This window comes from Talpa europaea, assembly GCF_964194135.1.
Source record: "Talpa europaea genome assembly, chromosome: 10".
NCBI classification, from domain to species: domain Eukaryota; kingdom Metazoa; phylum Chordata; class Mammalia; order Eulipotyphla; family Talpidae; genus Talpa; species Talpa europaea.
In genome coordinates this window covers 67709284-67731394 of record NC_140077.1, presented here as the reverse complement: position 1 = coordinate 67731394, position 22111 = coordinate 67709284, and the positions used below count along the sequence as shown (strand labels likewise).

General features: G+C 49.6%; 1 protein-coding gene across 1 annotated transcript in view; it reads left to right on the top strand.

Annotated features, from left to right (window-relative positions):
• Nucleotides 1-22111, top strand: part of CENPF (centromere protein F) — a gene marked incomplete at both ends in the record, with an annotated part of 45480 nt that overhangs the window by 14408 nt on the left and 8961 nt on the right. The window contains 4 exons of the mRNA XM_084245493.1: nucleotides 6718-6840; nucleotides 12123-12258; nucleotides 13686-16999; nucleotides 18033-20765. Of these exons, the coding sequence (XP_084101619.1) occupies nucleotides 6718-6840; nucleotides 12123-12258; nucleotides 13686-16999; nucleotides 18033-20765 (6306 nt within the window). The remainder of the gene's footprint in view (nucleotides 1-6717; nucleotides 6841-12122; nucleotides 12259-13685; nucleotides 17000-18032; nucleotides 20766-22111) is intronic.

Below are 22111 nucleotides of genomic sequence, written 5' to 3'. Positions count from 1 at the left end.
GTCTCATCAGCTCTTTGTAGATTTTTGTGATCAGTCCTTTTTCATTAGTGTTGTGTGCAAAAATGTTCTCCCAGTCGGTGGGGTTTCTCTTTGTTTTTGTTATTGCCAGCTGTTTATCTTTGCTTTCACTATCACTGCTTTGGGTGATGTGTCTGTAAAGAAGTCTTTGATGTGCATATCATGTAGTGTTACGCCTATATTTCCTTCTATGTATTTTATGGTTTCAGGTCTTATGTCTAGTTCTTTAATCCATTTTGAGTTGGTTTTTGTGCGTGGTGTTAGGTAGTAGTCAAGCTTCATTCTTTTGCATGTAGCTACCCAGTTTTCCCAGCACCATTTATTGAACAAACTTTCTTTGCTCCGATGCATATACTTTGCTCCTTTGTCGAAGATTAGTTGACTATAAATCTGTGGGTTATTTCTGGATTTTCTATTCGATTCCATTCGTCTGTGTGTCTGTTCTTGTGCCAATACCATGCAGTTTTGATGATTATGGCTTTGTAGTACAGTTTGAAGTCTGGGAGTCTGATGCTTCCATTCCCTTCTTTTTTTTTCAGGAGAGCTTTGGCTGTTCGGGGTTTTTGGTGATTCCATATAAATTTCATCAATAATTGTTCTATTTCTTTGAAGAATGACATTGAAATTTTTATTGGACTAGCATTGAATCTGTATATTGCTTTTGATAGGATGGGCCATTTTAATAATGTTTATTCTTCCAATCCATGAGCAGGGGATGTCTTTCCATTTCTTTGTGTCTTCTATTTCTTTTAACAGTGTTTTATAGTTTTCTTTGTATAGGTCTTTTACCTCTTTTGTTAGATTTATTCCCAAGTATTTGATTTGTTTTTGCTTCAATAATACAAGGGATTTTTTTTTTTTTATTTCTTCTTCTTCAGATTTATTGTTTGTGTGGAGGAAGGCTACTGACTTTTGTGTGTTGATTTTGTAGCCTGCCACTTTACTGAACTGATTGATGAGTTGAATTAGTTTTTCTGTGGAGTTTATGGGGTTCTCTATGTATATTATCATATCATCTGCAAATAGTGATAGTTTGACTTCTTCTTTTCCTATTTGGATTCCTTGGATGTCTTTCTCTTGTCTTATTGCTCTGGCTAGGACTTCCAGTATTATATTGAAAAGCAGTGGTGAGAGTGGACATCCTTGTCTTGTTCCAGATCTTAATGGAAATGCTTTCAGCTTTTCACCATTGAGAATGATACTGGCTGTTGGCTTGTCATATATGGCCTTTATGATGTTGAGGTATGTTCCTTGTATCCCAAGAATTTCAGGGGCTTTTATCATGAATGGGTGTTGCCCTTTGTTCAACGCTTTCTCGGCATCTATTGATATTATCATATGGTTTTTATGTTTCTTTTTGTTGATGTGTTGGATAACGTTGATTGATTTTCAGATGCTGAACCATCCTTGTATTCCTGGAATGAATCCTACTTGGTCGTGATGAATTATCTTATGGATACATTGTTGGATTCTGATAGCTAAAATTTTATTGAGGATTTTTGCCTCAGTGTTCATTAGGGAGATTGGCCTGTAGTTTTCTTTTTCTGTGTTGTCCTTGTTCGGTTTTGGTATTAGTGTCATGTTGGCTTCCTAGAACGTGTTTGGTATTATCCCTTCCTTCCAGTTTTTTGGAAGAGTTTGTGAAGGATAAGCACTAATTCCTCTCTGAATGTTTGGTAGAATTCATATGTAAATCCATCAGGTCCTGGGCTTTTGTTTTTGGGGAGGTTTTTGATTACCATTTCAATTTTGCTGCTTGTAATTGGTCTGTTTAGGTGTTCTATTTCTTTTTTATATAGCTTTGGGTGATTGTTGAGTTGTAGGAATTTGTCCATCTCCTCTAGATTGTTGAACTTGTTTCCATATAACTGTTCATAATAGTTTCTGATTATTCTTTTGATTTCCGCTGTGTCCATTGTGATTTCTCCCCTTTCATTTATGATCCTGTTTATTTGTGCTTTCTCCCTTTTTTCCTTTGTGAGCCTGGCTAGCGGTTTGTCTATTTATTGATTTTTTTCGAAGAACGAGCTCTTGGTTTCATTGATCTTTTGGATTGCTTTTTTAGTTTCAATTTCATTTATTTCTGCTTTTGTTTTTATTATTTCTTTTCTTCTATTGGTTTTGGGTTTTTTTCGTTGTTCTTTTTCTAGATCTTTGAGCTTCGAGATTAGGTTGTTTCTTTGAGTTCTTTCTTGTTTCCTGATGTGAGTCTCTATTGCTATATATTTTCCTCTTATTACTGCTTTTGCTGCATCCCATACATTTAGGAAATTGATGTCCTCCTTGTCATTCAACTCAAAGAATTTTTTAATTTCTTCTTTGATCTCCTCATTACTCCAGTGGTCTTCCAGAAGTGTGGGTTTCAATCTCCATGAGGTAGGAGAGTTCCTTGCCTTCTTTTTATGGTTTATTTCTAGTTTGATGCCTTCATGGTCAGAAAAGATGCTTGGTATGATTTCAGTCTTGGTGTATCTGTTGATGTTTGTCTTAGGTCCCACTATGTGATTGATCCTGGAGAATGATCCGTGTGTGCTTGAGAAAAATGTGTACTCAGATTTTTTTGGGTTTAGTGTTCTATGGATGTCTGTTAAGCCCAAGCGCTCTAGATCCTTATTTAAAGCTTTAGTGTCTTTACTTATTTTTTATCTTGTTGATCTATCCATTGTTGATAGTGGTGTGTTGAAGTCTCCCACTAAGAATGTGTTTTCTCTGATGTCTGTTTTCAGAGATGACAACAGTTGTCTGATATATTTTGGTGCTCCTTCGTTTGGTGAATATATGTTAATGAGTGTTATTTCTTCTTGAAGTATTGTCCCCTTGATCATAATGTTGGGGTCTCCTTTTACCTTTTTTGAGTTTGAAATCTGTTTTATCTGATACAAGTACAGCTGTTCCTACTTTCTTTTTTGGTCCATTTGCATGTAGGATTGTTTTCCATCCTTTAACTTTGAGTCTATTTTTATCTTTTGTAGCTAAACGTGTTTCCTGGAGACAGCAAAAGGTTGGATTTTGTTTCTTAATCCAGCCTGGGACTCTGTCTTTTTATTGAAGAGTTTAGTCCATTTACATTTAGAGTTAATATTGATATGTTAGCATCTGTATTTGCCATTGTGTTTGTCTTTTCTTTGATTTTATTTATTTATTCTTTTAATAACTTTTTTTTGGGGGGGGCCTTCTTTCATTGTTATTCGTCCCTCTGAGGTTCTGTCTTTAGGACTCCTTGTAGTGTTTTTTGGAGTGGGGGTTTAGTTGTAATGAAATTCCAGAGTTTCTGTCTGGGAAGGTCCTTATTCTTTCTTCATAGAGGAAGGAGAGCTTTGCGAGATAGAGTATTCTTGGTTGGCATCTGTTGTCTTTTAGTTTGTTGGCTATGTCCCTCCACTCTCTCCTTGCCTGTAGTGTTTCTTCGGAGAAGTCTGATGTCAGTCTGATTGCTTTTCCTTTGAATGTTATCTGTTTCTTCCCTTTTGTCAGCTTTCATTATTTTTTCCCTGTCTTGGATTCTTGGGAGCTTTACTATTATGTGTCTTGCTGTATTTTTCCCTTCGTCATGGAAGTTTGGTGTTCTTCTTGCTTCTTATATATCAATTTTCAGCTCCTTCTTCATGTTTGGGAAGTTCTCTTCAATTATTTCCTTGAATATTTTCTCTGTTCCTACATCTCTCTCTTCTCCTTCTGGGATTCCTATAACTCTTATATTTCCTTTCCTCATGGAGTCAGATAGTTCCCGAAGTCTTTCTTTGGTCTTTTTTCTTCGTACTTCTCTTTCCTTTTCTGTTTTGGTTCTTTTTATTTCTGTGTCTTCAAGAGTACTTATTCGTTCTTCCATTTCATCTATTCTGCTTTCATTGCTTTTTCCAGAGTTCTTTAGTGCCTCCATTAATTCTTTGATCTCCTGCATTTTTTTTTTACTTCCCTCTGTAGGTACTCAATTTCATTCTTGTTCTTTAATGACTTCCATCAGTTTTTTCATCATGGCAATTTTAAGTTCTTTTTCTGGAAGGCTCAGAAGTTCTTCCAAGTCACTGTAGTTGCAAGCTGGTGGGTGGTTTTTTTTTTTTTGGTGGTGTGTCTTTTTTCTGAGGCGTTGCTACTTTGCGTGTAGTTTTTCTTTTCCCTGCTGTCTGTCTTCTAATTTGCCTTATGTGTTGGGACACTGTGCCGCTGGTACTGGCTGGCATCTTTTTGGTGTGTTCTTTCGGGAGTTTCAAAAACTAGCATTCCAAATGAGTCAAAAACTGTTATGCCAGAAGTCTAGTGAGGCAGTGGTACTTTGAGTATGTTAATGGTCATTGTCACAGAATCTCTTCTTCTTCTGTGTTTAGTTACAAATGTGCGTCTTGACATCCCAAGGACTTCCCTGGAGGTGGGGCATCTGGATTGCACTCTGGGTTCCAAATCTCTGGATCCTCCTCTGGGCTTCGACTTCCTGCCAGGTGGGACTGGGCTTGTGGGGGCCTTCAGCTCACCTCTGTGCAGGGGACCTTCTCCCTCTGCTCCACAGGGAGCCTTCTGCCAGATTCAAGCAGTCTTTATTGAAGAAAGGTCCCTGTTCTAAAATGGCGCTTTGGAAACAGGCACACTCTTCCGCGCGCCCGGTCTGCCCTGGCAGTGGGTGCCCGCTCCCCCTCTGGGTTTGGACTGCTGGCCTGAAGGGGCCTGGCGTGGGCAAACTTCCAAGCTCACCTCTGGCTCCTCCGGGAGCCGTCTGCCGGTTTTAAGCAGTCTTTGTTGAAGAATGGTCCCTATTCTAAAATGGCGATTCGGAGACAGGCACACTCTTCCGTGCGCCCAGTCTGCCCCGGCCGTGGGTGCCCGCTCCCACTCTGGGCTTGGACTGCTGGTCAGAAGGGTCCTGGCTTGGGTGAACTTTCCAGCTCACCTCTGACTCCTCTGGGAGCCTTCTGCAGGTTTCAAGCAGTCTTTACTAAAGAAAGGTCCCTATTCTATGGGGTGTTGGTGGGTTTTTTTTCTGGTCGCTAGGTGGCGCCAGAGATCTCTCCTAGTGTCCTTGTGGGGCTGTTTTTTTTTTTTTACTGGGTGGGACAGGGGAACAAAGTGGGAGTGGTGGGGAAAGCCTCAACGGCTTTGGGGTGCTGTGTCTGCCTTGTGCCCCACTGTTGTGGGGATCCCTCGCCCTGAATTTCATGCCCCGGGTCTCAAATCCAAAGTCCTCAGGTCCAGGACGTGGGCTGTAGCCCAGTTCAGTGTCTGCAGAAATGGTGCCTTTTGCACCCTGTTCCCGTGTCCGGGCGCCTGGTTTCTGATTACTCAGTGAGGGACGTTCACCTCAGTGAGGGCCCCCGCACGTCTCCCTGCAAGCTTAGGTCACAGGCGCGGGGACCTGGGCAGCTGCGCTCTGCGTTTCCTTTTCTTTTTTTTTTTTTAATAAATTTTATTTTTATATTCCTCATACAATTGCAACCTCCTTATTTTGACTCCAACCCCTCCCCTCCCCATCCCCCCAACCCCCATAGAGTGTCTCTGGTTCATAGTTGTTTGTTGATTTTGATTTTCACTTTCTTATAGTTATTCATTTTCCTGGTCCCTTATTTAAGTTTTCTAGATTCTTGCTATGAGAGCTTCCAAATGATCCAGCAATTCCACTCCTAGGTATTTACCCAAAGGACACAGAAACATCAATTCCAAAGAACACCTGCACCCCTATGTTTATAGCAGCACTGTTTACAATAGCTAAGCTTTGGAAACAGCCCAAATGCCCAAAAATAGATGACTGGATCAAGAAGATGTGGTACATACACACCATGGAATATTACTTAGCATTCAAAAAAGATAAACACATGCAATTTGCAGCAACATGGATGGTGCTGGAAGGGATCACGCGTATCCTTTTCAAGTGTGCTGCTTTTCTGCACAAGCTTCCGGCTGGCCTGGGGCTGTTTGTAGTCTGCAGGAACCTTTTTTTTTCTCTAATGGTGCCTGGAGCCGTTAGCTCACCTCAGCGGCAAATCCTGTAGGGTTCTCCACTGCTCCAGCTCACGGGGTGTGGTGGCTGAAATAGTTCCTTTCCACTCACAGTCCCGCTTGATGTGTAGTTTGCTCTTGTTGGTTGTTTTAGTTTTTTTGTTTTTTCCTCCTTTCTGTTGGTCGGAGAGTGCCCACTTTGTGGGTGGGAGAGGGTAGCAGGGTTCTGAGCTTTACTCCCTTCTAGTCCTCTCTAATGGCAACTTTCTTCTTCGGGTAGTTTGCTGGAGTCGCCCGTTTATCTTCCGTGTCCCAGTTCTCACTGGGACCTGCCACTTTTCCTCTCTATTAACTTTTTTTTAATGGGAGATCTTACTCGCAGCGTTTCCTCACGGCCATGTTGATCCGCCCCCTCTGTGGGCGTATCATTTTTATTCTGTTTTATGTATTGCAGGTTTGTCCTCTCAGTTTGTTTCTGATTTCAGTTTATTATAATGTTACTGTTGGTTGCTTATTACTGTTTAGTTGTTTTACTTTTTGTGGTTGGACTTTTTATCCTTCATGGTTTCCTCCCCAGCCCCCTTATCTATGATTTGTTGCCAGGTTATGTCATGGGCTGCTATGACGGTATTTTAAGTCAAGTCCGGTGCTGTGACTAACTGGGATTTCCGCTGTGTCTCAGCCAGAAGACACCGCCCCATGACCTTGTCTTACCTAAGAAGTGCTTTGTGAAGAGTGAAGAACATACAATAAAGCTTTGTCTTCTGGTTGTAGGTCACAGCAATAAAACACCAGCTCGAAAAAAGCTTGGAGGAGTTCAAGCACAAGTTCTGCAGAACCGAACAGGCTTTGCAGGCGAGTCAGACCCGGGAAGATGCACTGAAGAGGAGCATGGAGGTGAGTGGGGGTGGCGGTGGGGCTCTGGGCTGCTGCGTAGGGGTGGGGTGGGGTGAGGAGAGCCTGTACTGGGTGTGCATGCAAGTGCACACGTTAGCTCTCAGCTCAGATCTCGGATCTCAGCAGTTATGGTGAAGGCACGCACTTGCCGGAAGTGTCACACTGCATGTAGTCAGTACACAGACATGTATGTTTTTTTCTGCTTTCAATTCTGATAGATTACTAATATCCTTGATCAATTGAAGTGTCAATTAATGGAAATTATGACTTGGATTAAGAAGTGCACTGCCTTTCCTCCCCCCACCTTCCCCAAGGTTGTTTTGAACCACTTGGGAAGAAGTGAAGGATGGGAGAAAGGAGAAAGGAGGAGAACTTTTGAATGGAAAGAAACAAATTTGCTGATGGTAGAATTAAATCCATTTCCTAGGAGTTGTGAGTCATCAGATAGAAAAGTCTAGTGGAAGTCATAGATTTAAGTAAGCAAAACCCAGGACAGGCAAAGTGCACGCAGATTTAAGATTCTGATAAAAACATCCAGTCATTAGAAATGATGCTACTCTGACTTTGAAAGGCAGGCCTAAGCTTCATGTTTATTACACGGAATAGTGTCTGTTATACAGATTGAGGGGCCCCAGGGGCTTCTCAGTGCACTTTATCCGTTCTTTAATTTGACTCCTCGGAATTGATTCAGTGGTCTGGAGTTTATCTTTTTTTCTTTTTAAAGATTTTTTTATTTATTTATATAAGAACTGGGGTACAGGTCAGAGGCGCGGGAGGGTGAGAGGATTCACCAGAGACAGTGAGGAACAGAACAGGCAGACTGATGAAATACACTGCTGAGGGGAGCAGTGGGCAAGACAGGAGAGGTCTGCTGCACCATGTGGGATTCTCGCCGGCTGGCTGGAATAGAACCCAGGCTGCAGACAGCTTCACAGCACTGCACTCAACCCCCAGCACTGTGTTCAACCCGCTGTGCCACCGGGGAGGCTCTGGAGTTTATCTTAAAGGGCTTAATTAAGAACCACTTAAAGACAGGTCATAGAACAGTGAAGAAGGCCAGCCGGACAGAGGTCTCTTCATCACACGGCTCGGGGGAAAGGACGTTTTTCTACTTTTTCCTTTAATACTTTGCAGTCGCTGCTCAGATTCTGAAAATTCTTTTCTTTTTTCTAAATTCTGTGTGAAAAGCCGGCATCTGTCCAGAGTCAGCGTGTGTCCCAGTGGTGGGCTCGTCTCACCGAGCATCTGTCGTAGCTGAGGCGGCTGGCTGAAGTGGCTCCAGGGGCCTGTTCTGCCGGGGACAGGAGGCCCAGCCCCGCCCCAGAGTTCCCATTGGCGTGATGGCTTCATCAGTGAGCAGTTTCAAATGGAAATGTTTGTTTCGGCAAAACAAATGTTTGCCTTTTGGCCAGTGGGGACCCACCAGCAGATGCTTCTGCGCACATTTGCACTGGCGCTGGGCTCTGCCCTCTGCGAGTGGCCCTCCAGCAGCCGCCCCTCCCTCCCTGGCTGCCAGCTGCACTCACTTTGGTGGAGCAGGAGCCTGGCTTCCAGGTCCAGACACTTCACGGGGGCTCGCTTGGCCTGGGATGCCATGGCCTGGGCCTGCGGGTGTCCCCTGTGACCTGGTGGACTGTGGGGCCACCTCCACGCCAGCAACCTGTCCCATCGCATGTCATGCTCCCTGGTTTAGGGGTCCAGGGAGATGGTCTTGGGGACGAGCCTTGCACAGAGCCAGGAGTGCCTTTCATTTTTGTCTTAGTTTATATTTGTGCGGGTGGCGGCTTTTGAGGATGATCTCAAGAGGGCAGAGGGTTGAGTTCAGAATTACGCAGTCAGATGCTGCGTGACTTAAGGGAAACTGTCAGCAGCATCTGGACTCGTACTGCTGCCCGCCACCTTCCTGCTGTGTGGCTTCCCCAGACTCCCCCTTGCAGTGTCACTTTGTGCAGAGGTTTCAACGGCTGGCGGAGCTGGTGTGCCTGTGTGGGCTGCTGGGCTCCCTTCCTGTTGCTCTGGGCCCCCCCACAGCGATGGCCTCTTGTGTCTCCCGTCTGTCATCACCTGTGGGCGCGTGGTCACCCAGAGGACAGTGCTTTGGAGATTTTTTGCATTTAAAGTCCTGCCTGCTCTGTCTCCTTGGCTGTCTGCCTGTGTGTGATTATTAGGGAGCACAACGCATTCATGTGTAGGCCCCTAGGTTTTGGATATGAAACAAGGAGAATTGTCCCGATAAGGCTCCTTGTCTGCGTTGGGTACATGAAAGTGCTGCTCGTAGTGAGAGCTGCTCAGTGCTGGGATTGCAGCTCACAGGCCATCCAGGGAAAAGTGGCCATTCAGCCAGAGTGGATGGAGTCCGGTCAGTGGCCCCTCCTCTCCCGTGACAGCCAGGGCCACCGGGGCTGCTGGCCGACATCTGACTGTGCCTCCAGGACCCTTGCGTGGCGGGGCGTGGGTATGTGCTTCGCCGGCCTCGTGTCCACCCCTTGTTTCATGATAGAGGCTTTGCTCGCAGGGGATGGATCCAGTCCCACTCATGGGTGGGCAGGGGGACTGGCAGGGCTGCCATTACTGAGATTTGTTTTGTCCTGCCCCTAAACCCTAGCTGATCCGGGTGAACTCACTTGCTGAGGTCTGAAGCTGGCTTGTGGTGATAGCGAGTTTTGTTGTGTTTTTCCAGACTAGTGCCCAATTTTGCAAATCGTGTGTGCTTGCGAGAGATGCCTGGGAGAATATATCCTTGTATGCTTAACTCATTGTTGATAATGAGCTGCCCAATCAAGTCTTAAGTGGCCGTAGCCTCTCGGAAAACTAATTGCTGTTGGATGGCAGCTGACAGATCCCTTTTCAGATGTTCATTTTCTAAATTCTGGCCTTTTAAAATTTTTGAGCTGGTTGCAGCCATAGCGTGATAAGCCTGCTGGACCCCAGGATTAGCCGAACATCTATTTGCAGAGCAAATGCCAGTGTGGACAGACATGCTGCTCTTTCCATTGAGCTTGCTTTTCATTTAAATGTCTCCAGTTTAGGGACAGACGGACAGAGACCAACAGAGGCAGAAACATTTCTATCCCTCCCTCCACCCCCCACCATCTACTGATGGACCAGCTTTGCCCCATGTCTTCTGGCTTTTTCGTCACGCTTCCAGATGGAGGTGCAGTGCCATTTGATAGATTTTTTTATTTTTAGGGTATGAAGAGATTTTCATAAAGTTGCAAAATAAAAATGTTAAGTCGTCCCCGGTGATTAAATTCTAGTTGTTCTTTTATGTTGAACCCATTCGGCTGCTCTTAGTGTTGCGCATGTATCTGGCAGCTGGCAAATTTGGGAAAGAAATACTACTAATAATGCTCCATTACCCTTGTTGAAGTGCTTAAGGTGCTTTCCCTTTCACATCTGTGATCTCATTTGAGTGGTGATTATTCTGAGCCCGAAGAGTGAACAGGCGGTGACAGCTTCTGTGGTTTAATGACGCCAGCGACGTCGGTTGGACGCTGGCCTCTCGCTCCTGAGGTTGCTTGGAGCTGCCCTCGAGCGCTGATTGATCTCTTTATTTTAAAAGAGCATTGGTCTAGTTTGTCTGCTTGGTGGGTAGGGTTAGTACAAAGGGGCAGAGGCACCTTGCTGCCATGGGTTTTGTCTTATTTTTATAAAGAAATGAACATGGATACATACAGACAGACGCCGCCAGCGAGTTTTCAGGTACTTTCTCCCAGCCAGCTTCTCGCTTTTCTTGAATTTGGCTTTGCTACATCAGTGCCCATCTGCTGGTAGTAACCAGACTGGTAATTGCAGGCAGCCGTCCAGCCCAGTGCTGCCAGGCCATCTGTTTCCTCCTGGTACGGTTGGGCTTTGGAGGATGGGTCTTAATTGTTTCTTTAAGATTCGAAATTTCCCTGTTTCTCAGAGGGCTGTGTTAGGAGAATGGCTTAAAAAAAATATTAAACCTTATTGATTTATTTTTTTGCTCCTAGGCATGTGAGGCTGTGGGAGGTAAGGATGTGTCCAGTCTGTCAGTTTTTGATGGGCAGTGCCAATCCTCATTTCCGGGGGTGGCGTGCAGAGTGTGGGCTGAGCTACTGGTCAGCTCTGAAATTGCTGAAGGCTGCAACACAGGCTGAGGAATACGAAGAGGGGACTTACAACAACATGTACATGGCTTGTGACCAGAGCGTTTTTATTGCATATATAAATATTGCTTGGTTTCTAAGATTTAGAAAACTCAACCAGTCTCTAGATAGTGGGGTGCCCTGTGCTTCTCCACTGCAGGTTAATGCATGGACACCTCATTTGATCAGGTGCCCTGAGAACCTGTTCTTGCTGGGGAAGCCCAACTTCCCCGTCTGGAATTCATTCGTCCTCTGACTTCCCACAGGTCGCTTCTCCCCTCAGCAGTTAGCAAGTCCTGGGGCACTAAGTGCCTGGGACGAGGCCCGCCTGCTGGGCACCGGCCCTTTGGGCAGACGCCCTCTCAGCTGTACTTGCATATTTCACATGCCGGTTCTAGCATCTTGTACATTGTAGATCCTTTTTTTTTTTTTTTTTTTTTAAATATTTATTTTTGTCCAAGAGCTGGGGTACAGGGCAGAGGCCTGGGAGTGTGAGAGGATTCACCAGAGACAGAGTGGGGAACAGAACAGGCATATGACTGAAATACACTGCTGAGGGGAGCAGCAGGGAGACAGGAGAGGTCTGCCACGCCATGTGGGAATCTCCCTGGCAGGCCAGGAATCGAACGTGTGCTGCAGGGTCTGAGGACAGCTTAGCGCTGTGCTCAACCCGCTGTGCCACCAGGGAGGCCCCACATTGTTGATCTTGATAGACATTGATCGGAGGTAATTTTATTCATGAATATCCCTTCCCCTCCCCCCAACTAGTGAGCCTTTCAGATGCTGTAACAGTGAGAAATATGACTTTTGTGGCTCATCAGCACATCACATTTTTGCGAAGATTGATTTGTGCCTTCAGGAGTGATGGGACCTTGGAGGGGGTGTCTGGGGCCTTGTGAGTAGGCCGATCCTCAGGACTAGCTCTTTCCCATGTGTGGAGGCAGCAGGCAGCTCAGGGAACAGCTGTTGCAGGACCGAGGCAGGTGATGCTCAGGTGGTGGTTTCGTGCCTTGGTTCCGATTCCCCTTCAGGAAACACGGATGGCAGTCGCATAGTCTGCTCCATCCGGGCTGGGGCAGAGAGAAATGTGTTCAGCTGGACACGGTTCTCCGGTCCGTTGGGGTGGGAGTCCCCTGGCCGAGTGTTGGTTGTAACCGGCTGTCTGTGCTCTAGGAGCTGAAGAAGGAGAGTGGCCTGGTGCAGGGCCAGTTGGAGCAGCGGACCCGGGAGGTGGGCAGCCTGGCGGAAGAGCTGCGGGCGGCCCAGGAGGCCCTGAGCCAGAGCCAGCGTTTGGCCAAAGAAACGAGAGGTGAGTAGACGTGGCTCTCTCAGGTGTGCCGCGGGAGGGGCAGGGTAGGGCACTGAGGCACCTTGCGGGCCTCAGGTACACAGCTAGTTCTCTCCTGTGTTCTGTGTCCCCGGGCGCGTGGGCATGTTTGTTGGGAGCTCCACCCCCGCCTCTCAGTGCTTTGCAGTCCCACCTCCTGTTGTCCCACAGAAGGGAAGGGCCCCTGCTTGTATTCCCAGAGCGTGCAACATCCCGGTGCATGCAACATCCCGGTGCCTCCTCTCCCGCCCTGATAGGGGTCCATGATCCTGGAACCGTCCCCACTGCTGTGGCCATGTTGTCCATGGCAGCCTTGACCCAGGTTTGGTTTCCTGCCTTCTCCAGAGCCGCATGCCCTGTGGCCTTCACAGTCCTCATGGTGCACTGCGTCTCCTGCCTTCCACTCCACTGGGCATTTGCAGGTCCAGCCTGTCTCCCACCTGCTGGCTCTCTGTGACGATTTCCTTTTCTAAATTCCAGTCTCCCCAGAGGGCTTTTAGGCCCCCACGGCAGGCATGTCAGGCTGCCGCCCTCTCCTCTTGAAAGAAATCCGGGGCAGGAGGAATGCACTTGCCAGCGTGCCCAGAAGGCCGGCCCAGGTCCTCCCGGACGGTGGTTGGCAGCCCTCTCCGCCCCGTCTTCCCCGCCTGCAGTCTATGTGGGTCGACAGAGCTTAGCTGGTAAAACATGGTTGGTGAGGTCTGTAGGTGCAACCCCTGCTCCCGCCATGGCTGTTGAGCTTCTGGACTGTTCTTCTCCTTCACCCACATGCGGTGGGCTTTTCCAGCACTGGGTATTCTCAGCAAAGTGGCACCGACGGGGCAGAGGCGAATTACCTGGCAGAAGCCATGGGGGAGGTGGGGTTGGGAGAGGTGCCCAGGTGGCCTCACACTCCCAGACAACGCTCATGGGGGGCTGCCTCGGGGCCACATCCCTTGCTGGCCCCCAAAGGCCTGAGAACTGCTGCCCTGAACGCCCATTCCTGCTGCTGGCCCGGGCAGGGCAGTCATCTCCTGGGAATCAGTCTTCCTCCTGGGGCAGTGGGATTTTCCATTTCATTTCTGCCTTGTTTCAGTTTTCTCTTTGCATGGGGGAAAAAATACACACAGAGAAGAAAAGTTTTACATGCTTAGGAAAATAATCCTTTGGCATTTTTTATGACACTGTTAAGCTGCTTTAGAAGAAGCGACCCATCCCACATGAGCAGTTTTCTCGTGTCTTGATACGGATATGGGTGACTCCCAGGCGCGTGCTCCCTTCCCAGGCAGCACCACACAGTCACTCTGGTCCTTGCAGGGCTTAGGAAGCTATGAGTTTGGGCTCTTTTTTTTGAGAGTTTAGAATTTGTGTAGAAAAAAAAAATTAGTGAATGCTTAACAACTTAAAAGGAACTTTTTAAAAATTTACAGCTAAGAATATGTCTCAGGAAGCCATGCTAAGAGATCTTCAAGAAAAGATAAGTCAGCAAGAGAATTCCTTGACTCTGGAGAAGCTGAAGCTCACCGTGGCTGATCTGGAGAAGCAGCGGGATTGCTCCCAGGACCTTCTCAAGAAGAGGGAGCATCACATCGAACAGCTGAATGAGAAGTTAAGTAGGACTGAGCATGAGTCCCACACTATCCTGAGCATGCTGGAGTTAAAACACAAAGAGTGCGACCAACTGAGACAGGAGAAGACTCAATTTTCTTGCTGGAAAAGTGAAAATGAACAGCGTCTACATCAGATGGAGTCAGAACGGGAAAGCCTGCAGGGCCAGATCAGCCACTTGGAGACTTGCCTGAAGACACAGCAAGCAAAGAGCGAGGAGTGCAGTGAGCGCCTTGCTGCACTGGAGCTGGAGAGAGGGCAGCTGGGTGCCGAGGTCGGGCTACTCCAGACGGCACTGGACAGCAAGGCAGCCGAGATGGGTGTGCAGCAGCAAGCCTGTGCGGCGCTCCAGCAGCAGGCCGAGTCCTCAGATCAGAAACACCGCAAGGAAATGGAGAATATGTGCTGGAAGGTGGCTCAGCTGACAGGGCAGGTGGAAGACCTAGAGCACCAGCTTCAGGTGCTGTCAGCTGAGATCGTGGACAGAGACCAGCGCTACAGCAACCTGAGTGCCGAGTGTGAGAGCCTCCAGGGCCGGGTACACTCCAGGGACTCCCCCCGGGACGTAAATGCAGCCTGTGACAGAAGTCTTCTGGCTTTCGAACAGCAAGCTGCCAGGGATAATTCCTTTGCAAACATCATTGGAGAACAGGAAAGCCTGCCTTCTGAGAGGAGTGGTGCAGCCCAAAGCCCCCCAAATTCAGGCATCTTGCAAAATAAAGTCATTGCACTGGAAGGTTCCCTTGAGTCCCAGAAGCAGATGAACTCAGATCTGCAAAAGCAGTGTGAAGAGCTGGTGCAAATGAGAGAAAAAATAGAAGAAAATCTCATAAAGGCGGAGCAGATGCATCAGGATTTTGTGGCCGAGACAAGTCAGCGCATCAGTAAGCTGCAAGAAGATGCTTCTGCCCATAAGAATGTCATGGCTGAGAATTTGGGCACCCTCAAGGACAAGGAAAAAGAGATGCAACTGCTGACCGAGCAATTCAAGGCTCAGAAAGCAGAGACTCAAGAAATTAGAGGGAAGAACCATTTACTGGAAGACTCTCTCAAGGAGCTGCAAGTTCTGTCAGAAACTCTGAGCTTGGAGAAAAAGGAAATGAACTCAGTCATTTCTCTCCATAAAAAGGAAATCCACGAGCTGACCCAGGAGAATGGGAGGCTTAAGGAAGTGAACGCGAGCTTAAGTCAGGAGAAGATGGACTTACTCCGGAAAAGTGAGAGTTTTTCACTCTGCATAGATGAAAAGGAGAAGAGAATTTCAGAGTTATCCAGCCAGTACAAGCAAGAAAGGCTGACTTTACTACAAAGATGCGAGGAAACAGGAAGTGCCTTTGAGGAGCTCAGCGAAAAATACAAAGCGGGACAAGAAAAGAGCTCCCAGCTAGAACGCTTGCTCAGTGAATGCACCAGTGTCTGTGAAAATAGAAAGATGGAGTTGGAGCAGCTCAAGGAAACGTTTGCAAGGGAGCACCAGGCATGTGTGGCAAAACTAGCGCTAGCAGAAGAGAGAAACCAGTGCTTGGAGCTGGAGCTGGAGGCTGTGCGGCCTGGGGTGGCCAGCTTCCTGAGCCATTCCCAGAGCGAGGCTGATGCCTTCAAGCAGGAAATTCTGACGTTAAAGGAAGAGCAGAGTGAGATGCAAAAGGAAGTCCGGGCCTTATCTCCAGAAAAAGTGCACTTGCGGGAGTTAGCGCAGATACAGCGTGAGTACCGTGCCCCGGAGCCGTGCCCCCCCATGACCAGTGAGTGTGGTGACGCTCTCCTGCAGGCAGACCTGGGAGTGAAAGGCTCTTCTCGAGACAGTTACGGTGCCCAGCTGGGGCAGTTAGAAGCTCAGATAAGGAATCTGGAGTTGAGGCTTCAGGAGAGTGAGCTGGAGAAGGAGCGCCTGAGGCAGGAGACACAGGCCTGGGCAGGATCGGAAGCCAGGGCTTTGGCACAGGATGCTCAGCTACCAGAAGCCAGTGGCCTTCCAGACTGTGACATGGACACAGGAGGAACATGCACCTCGGCTCATGGCGAGTGGCTGGCAGGTGGGGACTGCAGCACGCACCTGCACGACGCCCTGCAGGCGGCCCTGAGCAAGCTGGCAGAGCTGGAGATGGTGTGTGGCTCCCTGCGGGTGGAGAAGCTGCAACTCCTGTCCGAGCTTGATGTGTCCAGGTCAGAATGTGTGGCAGCAACAAGTAAGATGGCAGCAGAGGTAGAGAAGCTGGTCAGCGAAGTGAGGACACTAAACCATGAAAGTAGCCTCCTCCACGATGAACTGGTGACAGAATTGCCAGAAGCCACGTTTGGGGCCAAGCAGGAATCTGCGTCCCTGGGTCCTCTGGATGACAGCAGTTTTGGCGAACGCTTGACGTCATCAAGCCAGGCAGTGCAAGCGCACTTCGCTGAGCTGCAGGCACGGTTCTCCTCACTGCAGAGCGAACACAGGGCTTTGCACGATCAGCACTGCCAGGTGAGCTCCAAGATGGCAGCACTCCAGGCCTACGTGGACGAGTTGAAGGCAGAAAATTCGGCCTTGTGCGTGGACCTGAGAGACGTCCAGGGCGACTTGGTGAAGGAGGTGACGCCCAGGCCCGGGGAGGGGCTCCTTCTGTCGTCGTCTTTTTCCAGTGTGTGTGACAGCCCTCGTCCGGTAGGCGTGGGAGGATTTTTTTACAAAGATCTTGTAGAACTGACAGAAGAAACATCCCTTTTGAGCCACTCAGATGGGGATGCCTTGAGCAGCAGCCTGGGGGAGGAGGCTCTGGCCCCGGGGGACCCCCCACTTCACCCAGGGGGCCGTGTGGAGGAGCTGGAGACCCTCTGTCAGGTGCACCTGCATTCCCTCAGGCAGCTGGAAGAGAAAATGGAGAGTCAAGGCCTGCTGAGAAACAAGGAAATCCAGGAGCTCCAGCATTTGTTGGGCTCTGAGAGGAATGCGCTGGAGGGGCTCCGGAGGGAGTACCTGTCGGAGAAGGAGCAGTGGCAGCAGCAGCTGGCCAGCGTGATGGCGGAGATGGAGTCCAAGCTGGCGGCAGAGAAGAAGCAGACGGAGCACCTGTCCCTGGAGCTCGAGGCGGCACGCCTGCAGCTGCAAGGCCTGGACCTGAGCTCACGGTCGTTGCTTGGCACCGACCTAGTGGACGTAAGTACTTGGGCTCATGCTTTTTCCCCCGTCATGGTGGGCCAGAATCAAAACTTGCAGCTCATCTAAGGTGTTGGTTGGTTTCAGGGATGTAAAGACAGTATCACAGTGCTGTAAAGAATCGGCACTTTATGGAAACGATAGATTTTATTTGCGGAAAGGATTTCTAAGCGATTCCAGCTACAACCTCTCATACGGGGATTGCTGAGGACATGTGCCCAGGTCTCCCGGAGACAGTTCGTACATCACGGAGACGGGCCTTCCCCTGGTGTGTTATTTCATTCTGAAGCAGTAGCTGAGAGCTTATGCATCGTGACATGACCTGGGTTTAAACTTTGCTCTTCCCAGACATTTTTTAAATGTCAGAGCTAGTCATGAAAATGTATTTTTTTAAATTATGTGGCGTTTATCATGCTGCTGAAACTTTTCCAATAGTTTGCTGTCATTCAAATCTATGATTTGATGACAATCATTGAAAAACACCTTTCTTTCTTTATTGAATGTGACATTTAGCTTCTGAGTGTGAGCTGAGTGTGCTGTCCCTGGAGTTTCCTTTAGGATTGGGGGTTGGAGGCAGGGGCACCCTGTCTTACAGGTGGGGGGACAGTGAGGTTCACACGTGATTTACCCATAAATGTGGAGCATGAGTGCTGGGTTGTGACTGGTCATGCACCCCCGCGGCTTGCTTTTATTGAAGAACATCATTAATGCCACCATGGAAGCGGAGTGTTACTGTGAGTCTGGTAGCCTCAGAGGGAGCTCCATACCCAGGCTGCCTAGCATATGCCTGGCGAGAAAGATAGAGGAATTTAAATTGGTCACACTTTAGTGATGACTGGCCTGGAGAATTTTCCCCGAGCGCTCCCTTCCCCACAGAGAGCCCTTGCTGGGTGCTGGGGTGATGGATACTCAGGAGGGAGAGCTGTGTTTATCAGTGGCAAGTTGCCAGTTTTGGTAAAGTAGTAATTAAGCTTGTTTATTCTGATTCTTCTTGAAAAGTAAATACATTCTCATTTCTGTGTTACACCTACAGGCTGCTCGGGGAAGTGAGGGCTGTGAACGCGTGACCACTTCAGAAAGCAGCAGGGGAGCACCCAAGCACGTCACCCATGGCACCTCTGAGGACCAGCAAGACCGTCCAGAGTTGGAGGGAGGAACCCTGCCCGGGGCCCTCAGGCTGCCAGAAGATAGCCCTGGAGGGCGCCCAGCGGAAGGCAGAGCCCCAAGCCCCCCAGCAGGTGGTCCTGAGCCGTCGCCATCCGGCCCCAGCACCCTGGATCTTGTTGACTTTCTGGGGGGTCAGGTGACCACTGAGAATCTCCAAGTGCAGGTCCAGGAGATGTCCAATGAGAATGTGCGTTTACTGCATGCCATAGAGGAACGTGACCAAAGAGTTGAAGGTTTGCTAGGCAAGATGAAAGAGTTAGACTCAAAACTCAAGCAGCAGGAAGCACAGCTAGCTGACAAGATTGCAGCATGCCTGAAACTGGAGCAAATAGTGGAGCAACTTAAGAAAGAAAAATCAGAGTTAAGTGAAAAATTGGAACCCCCTGTTTTCAATAACCAGGAGTCACACCAGGGGGTAGGGGATTGGGAAGGCCTGGGCTGCAGACCCAGGGCGGGCACAGAGCAGCAGTCGCAGGAAGTCTCGGGAGAGAGCGCGGTCCCAGAGAATGCCGGATGGAGGGAGCGATTCCTTGCTGTGGAAAAGGAGCTGGAGAGGATGAGCGCCCAGCACGCAGGCCTGGAGCGCCAGGCTCTCTCCCTGGGGGCGGACTTGGAGAGAGTCCAGATGGAGAAGTTGTCGCTGGAAGAGGACAATGCAAACAAGCGGAAAGTCATTGCCCGCCTTGAGCAAGAGCTCTCCGTGGTCACCCGTAAGAGAAACCAGCCTCGCAGAGAGGTTGGTGTTCTGTCGAAGGAGAGTGAAGACCTGGATCTGACTTCTGTGGAGATGGAGGACTCTGCTCCAGGGGCGCCTGGGCCTCACCCCGACATGGCCCAGGGCCCGTCACCGCCCCGCCAGATGCAGTCCTCGGAGGTGGCTGAGCTGTCCAGGGAGAAGGCTCACTTGCAGGAGTGGTTGCGGAGTCCGGACAGGGACGCCCAGGCGCTGTCTACTGGGCAGAGGGAGCTGGAAGGCCGGCTGGAACAGCTGGCCCGAGAGAGGGAGTGGCTGGTGGGGGAGTATGAGCGCCTGCAGGCGCAGCTGATCCAGTCAGATGATGAGAAGCTGCGCGTCTCCCGGGCCCTGGAGGCTGCACTGCTGGAGAAGGTGGAGGTGGCCGGGAGGCTGAGCTCCACGCAGGGGGAGGTGCGGCAGCTGAGGCGTGGCATCGAGGCGCTTCAGGTCCGCATAGAGGCTGACCAGCAGAAGCAGAGCCGCGTCTCAGAGCAGCTACGCGACAGTGAGCGCAGGGCTGATGCCCTGCAGGACCGCGTGGAGCGCCTGGAGCAGGAGCTGCAGGTGGCCGAGGAGAGCCAGGAGCTGGTGATCATGGAGGCTGAGAACGCCAAGGCTGAGGTGGAGACCCTGAAAACACAAGTGGAAGAGATGGCTGGGCACCTGCAGGGTGTGCAGGCAGACCTGGCTGCTCTGCGGTCCGACAGAGAAAATCTGGTGGAGCAGCTGCAAGAAGAGCGAGGCCACGTGTCTGAGTCAGATGCGGCCCTCTCTTCGCTGAAGCGCCTCCTGGAGGAAAAGGAGCAAGAAAGCGCACAAATGGCAGAGGAATCCAGAGCAGCTGTGGATACACTGTGCAAGCAGCGGATGGAGCTGCAGGCAGAGGTGGCGGCCTTGTGTAGTGACCAGGAGACCCCCAGGGCCGGAGGGCAGAACATGTCCTCCCCAGAAGCCCATCCGCTGAGAGCCGGCATCCAGCAGCTGAAAGACCAGCTGCAAGCGGATGCGAAGCGGCAGCTCCAGGTCCTAGGACAGCTGAAGGAGAGTGAGCACCAGGCAGATTGGCTGCGGGGTCAAGTTGCCGACCTGCAAGAAGAGCTCGAGGCAGCTGGCCAGAAGCATGAGCAGGCGGCCCGTGAAGCTGAGACCCTCAGAGCCAAGCTGGAGGAGATGGCCCTTGGCCTCCGTGTGCTAGAGTTAGAGCTTGTCAATAGGAAGGCAGAAAAAGAAGACCTGAGCAAAGAGCTACAGGAGGAGCACAGACGAGTCTCTGAGTTAGAAGCGCTGAATGCTTCATTGGAAAATCTGTTACAAGAAAAAGAGCAAATGAAAGAAGAATCTCAAACAGCAGTGGACATGCTCCAGGCTCAGTTGAAAGAGCAAAAGGAGAAAGTGGCAGCCTCGTGCCATGAGCTGGAGGCGCAGAGGGCCAGAGAGCAGGAGCTGAGCCTCTGCGTGGAAGCGCTCAAACTTGAGAAGACACAGCTGCGGCGAGGCCTGCAGGAGGCTGAGTGTGGTCGCGTGGCTTTGCAGTCCTCTGTGAATGGCCTGCTTGAGGAGGTTGGAGACGGCAAACAAAGACTGGAGAAGAAGGAGGAAGAAATCAGGCTGCTCAACACCCAAATCCAAGACCGCGAGCAGCTGGTCTCTAAACTGTCGCAGGTGGCAGCAGAGCAGCGGCGCTGGCAGGAGCTGGAGCTGCAGCTGGGCACTCGGACGGAGGAGCTGGAGCAGCGGACTCAGGCGCTCCAATCCCACAACGACACTTTACAGGACACCTTAGAAGCGCTGAGGATGTCTCACCAGGACCTGGAGCGAGAGCTGGAATCAGCCAAAGTGGAAAATGTGTCCTTGGTGGAAAAGGTGAGTGGTGGCATCTCTGTGGAAACGTGTCGCCTCAAGGGAGGAGCACAGATCTCCGTGTGGGTGGCATCTTCCTCTGGCAACCTATGCAGTCGTGGCTGTGCTCTGTGGGTGCTGGGCATCAGTGACTCTAGGGCTTGGGCCGCTGAGTTGGCCAGCAGTGGTAACCGTGTTTGCTCTGACACACGCTTGCATCTGGACACTTCCGTGGGCGGGTGGGTCCTCAGCTGATGTGGGAGGGGCCTGGGTCAGCATGCACTGTTCCTGCTCAAATATGCTTCCCACCCTCACCCCAGATCTGCCCAGTCGAGGTCCCTGGTTAGAATCAGAAGGGGCTCCTCTGTTCTGCCTTCAAAAAAAAAAATCCTTTGGGGCCTCCCCGGTGGCGCAGCGGCTGAGCGCTGGGTTGCGAAGCTGCCCGCAGCCTCTGCAGCACCGGTTCGATCCCCGGCTGCTCCCCGGCCACCAGAGGAGGGTCCCACATGGCTCGCAGACCTCTCCTGCCGCCCGCTGCTCCCCTCAGCAGTGTACTTCGGTCCTTCTTCCTGCTCTGCTCCCCACTCTGGCTCTGGTGAATTCTCTCACCCTCCCGCGCTTCTGACTGTACCCAGTGCTTGTATCAAATAATAAATATATAAATAAATTGTTTTAAAAAAAAATCCTTTGGGGGCAAGAACTAGTAAAGATGTTGCTATTGTCCCCACCTGAGGTTCCTGGCCCCGGGTGTGTTCCGTCCTGTCAGCTGATGATGGACGGGAAGGTCTGTTATCAGGAGGTTCAACTATCAAAGGAAAATGAATGCTTTGCTCTGTGTTTACTTACTGATCCAGGAAAGCCATTCTTTCAAATTATAAGTTTTACTGGACAGATAATAAAAGAAAATGGACTGTCCAGAAAAAGCCATCAATCCTAACTGTATTTTCCAAGAATTTCAACTTTTCATGCAGCTCTCAAGGGGGTAGCTCTGGTGGAGGTGATCAGGCAATCAGAGCAGGCGCTCCGGGCAGAGCAAATGCCAACACCAGAGCTTTGGCAGGTTTAGCTAGTTGTGGGCAGGTTTGTCTCTGATTCGATGCCAGGGTAAGATTAGCTGAGCTGAGACTGATAAAAACCTTGCCCTCTGCCTCATCCCCTCTTCTCTGATGTCTAAGTTTAAATCACATTAATACTCCTGTGCTGGATTTTCAGACTTAGTAATATCATATCACTGCTTGTCATTCCTTTCCTCATTGCTGTCTTTTATTAAATCTTTCCTGAGAAGAAAAAGTGAGCTGACCAGTAGGCCTGGAGAATTTCATTTGAGTGGATTAGTGGAGGGGGATTAGCCGGCTTCCATTTTATTTTTG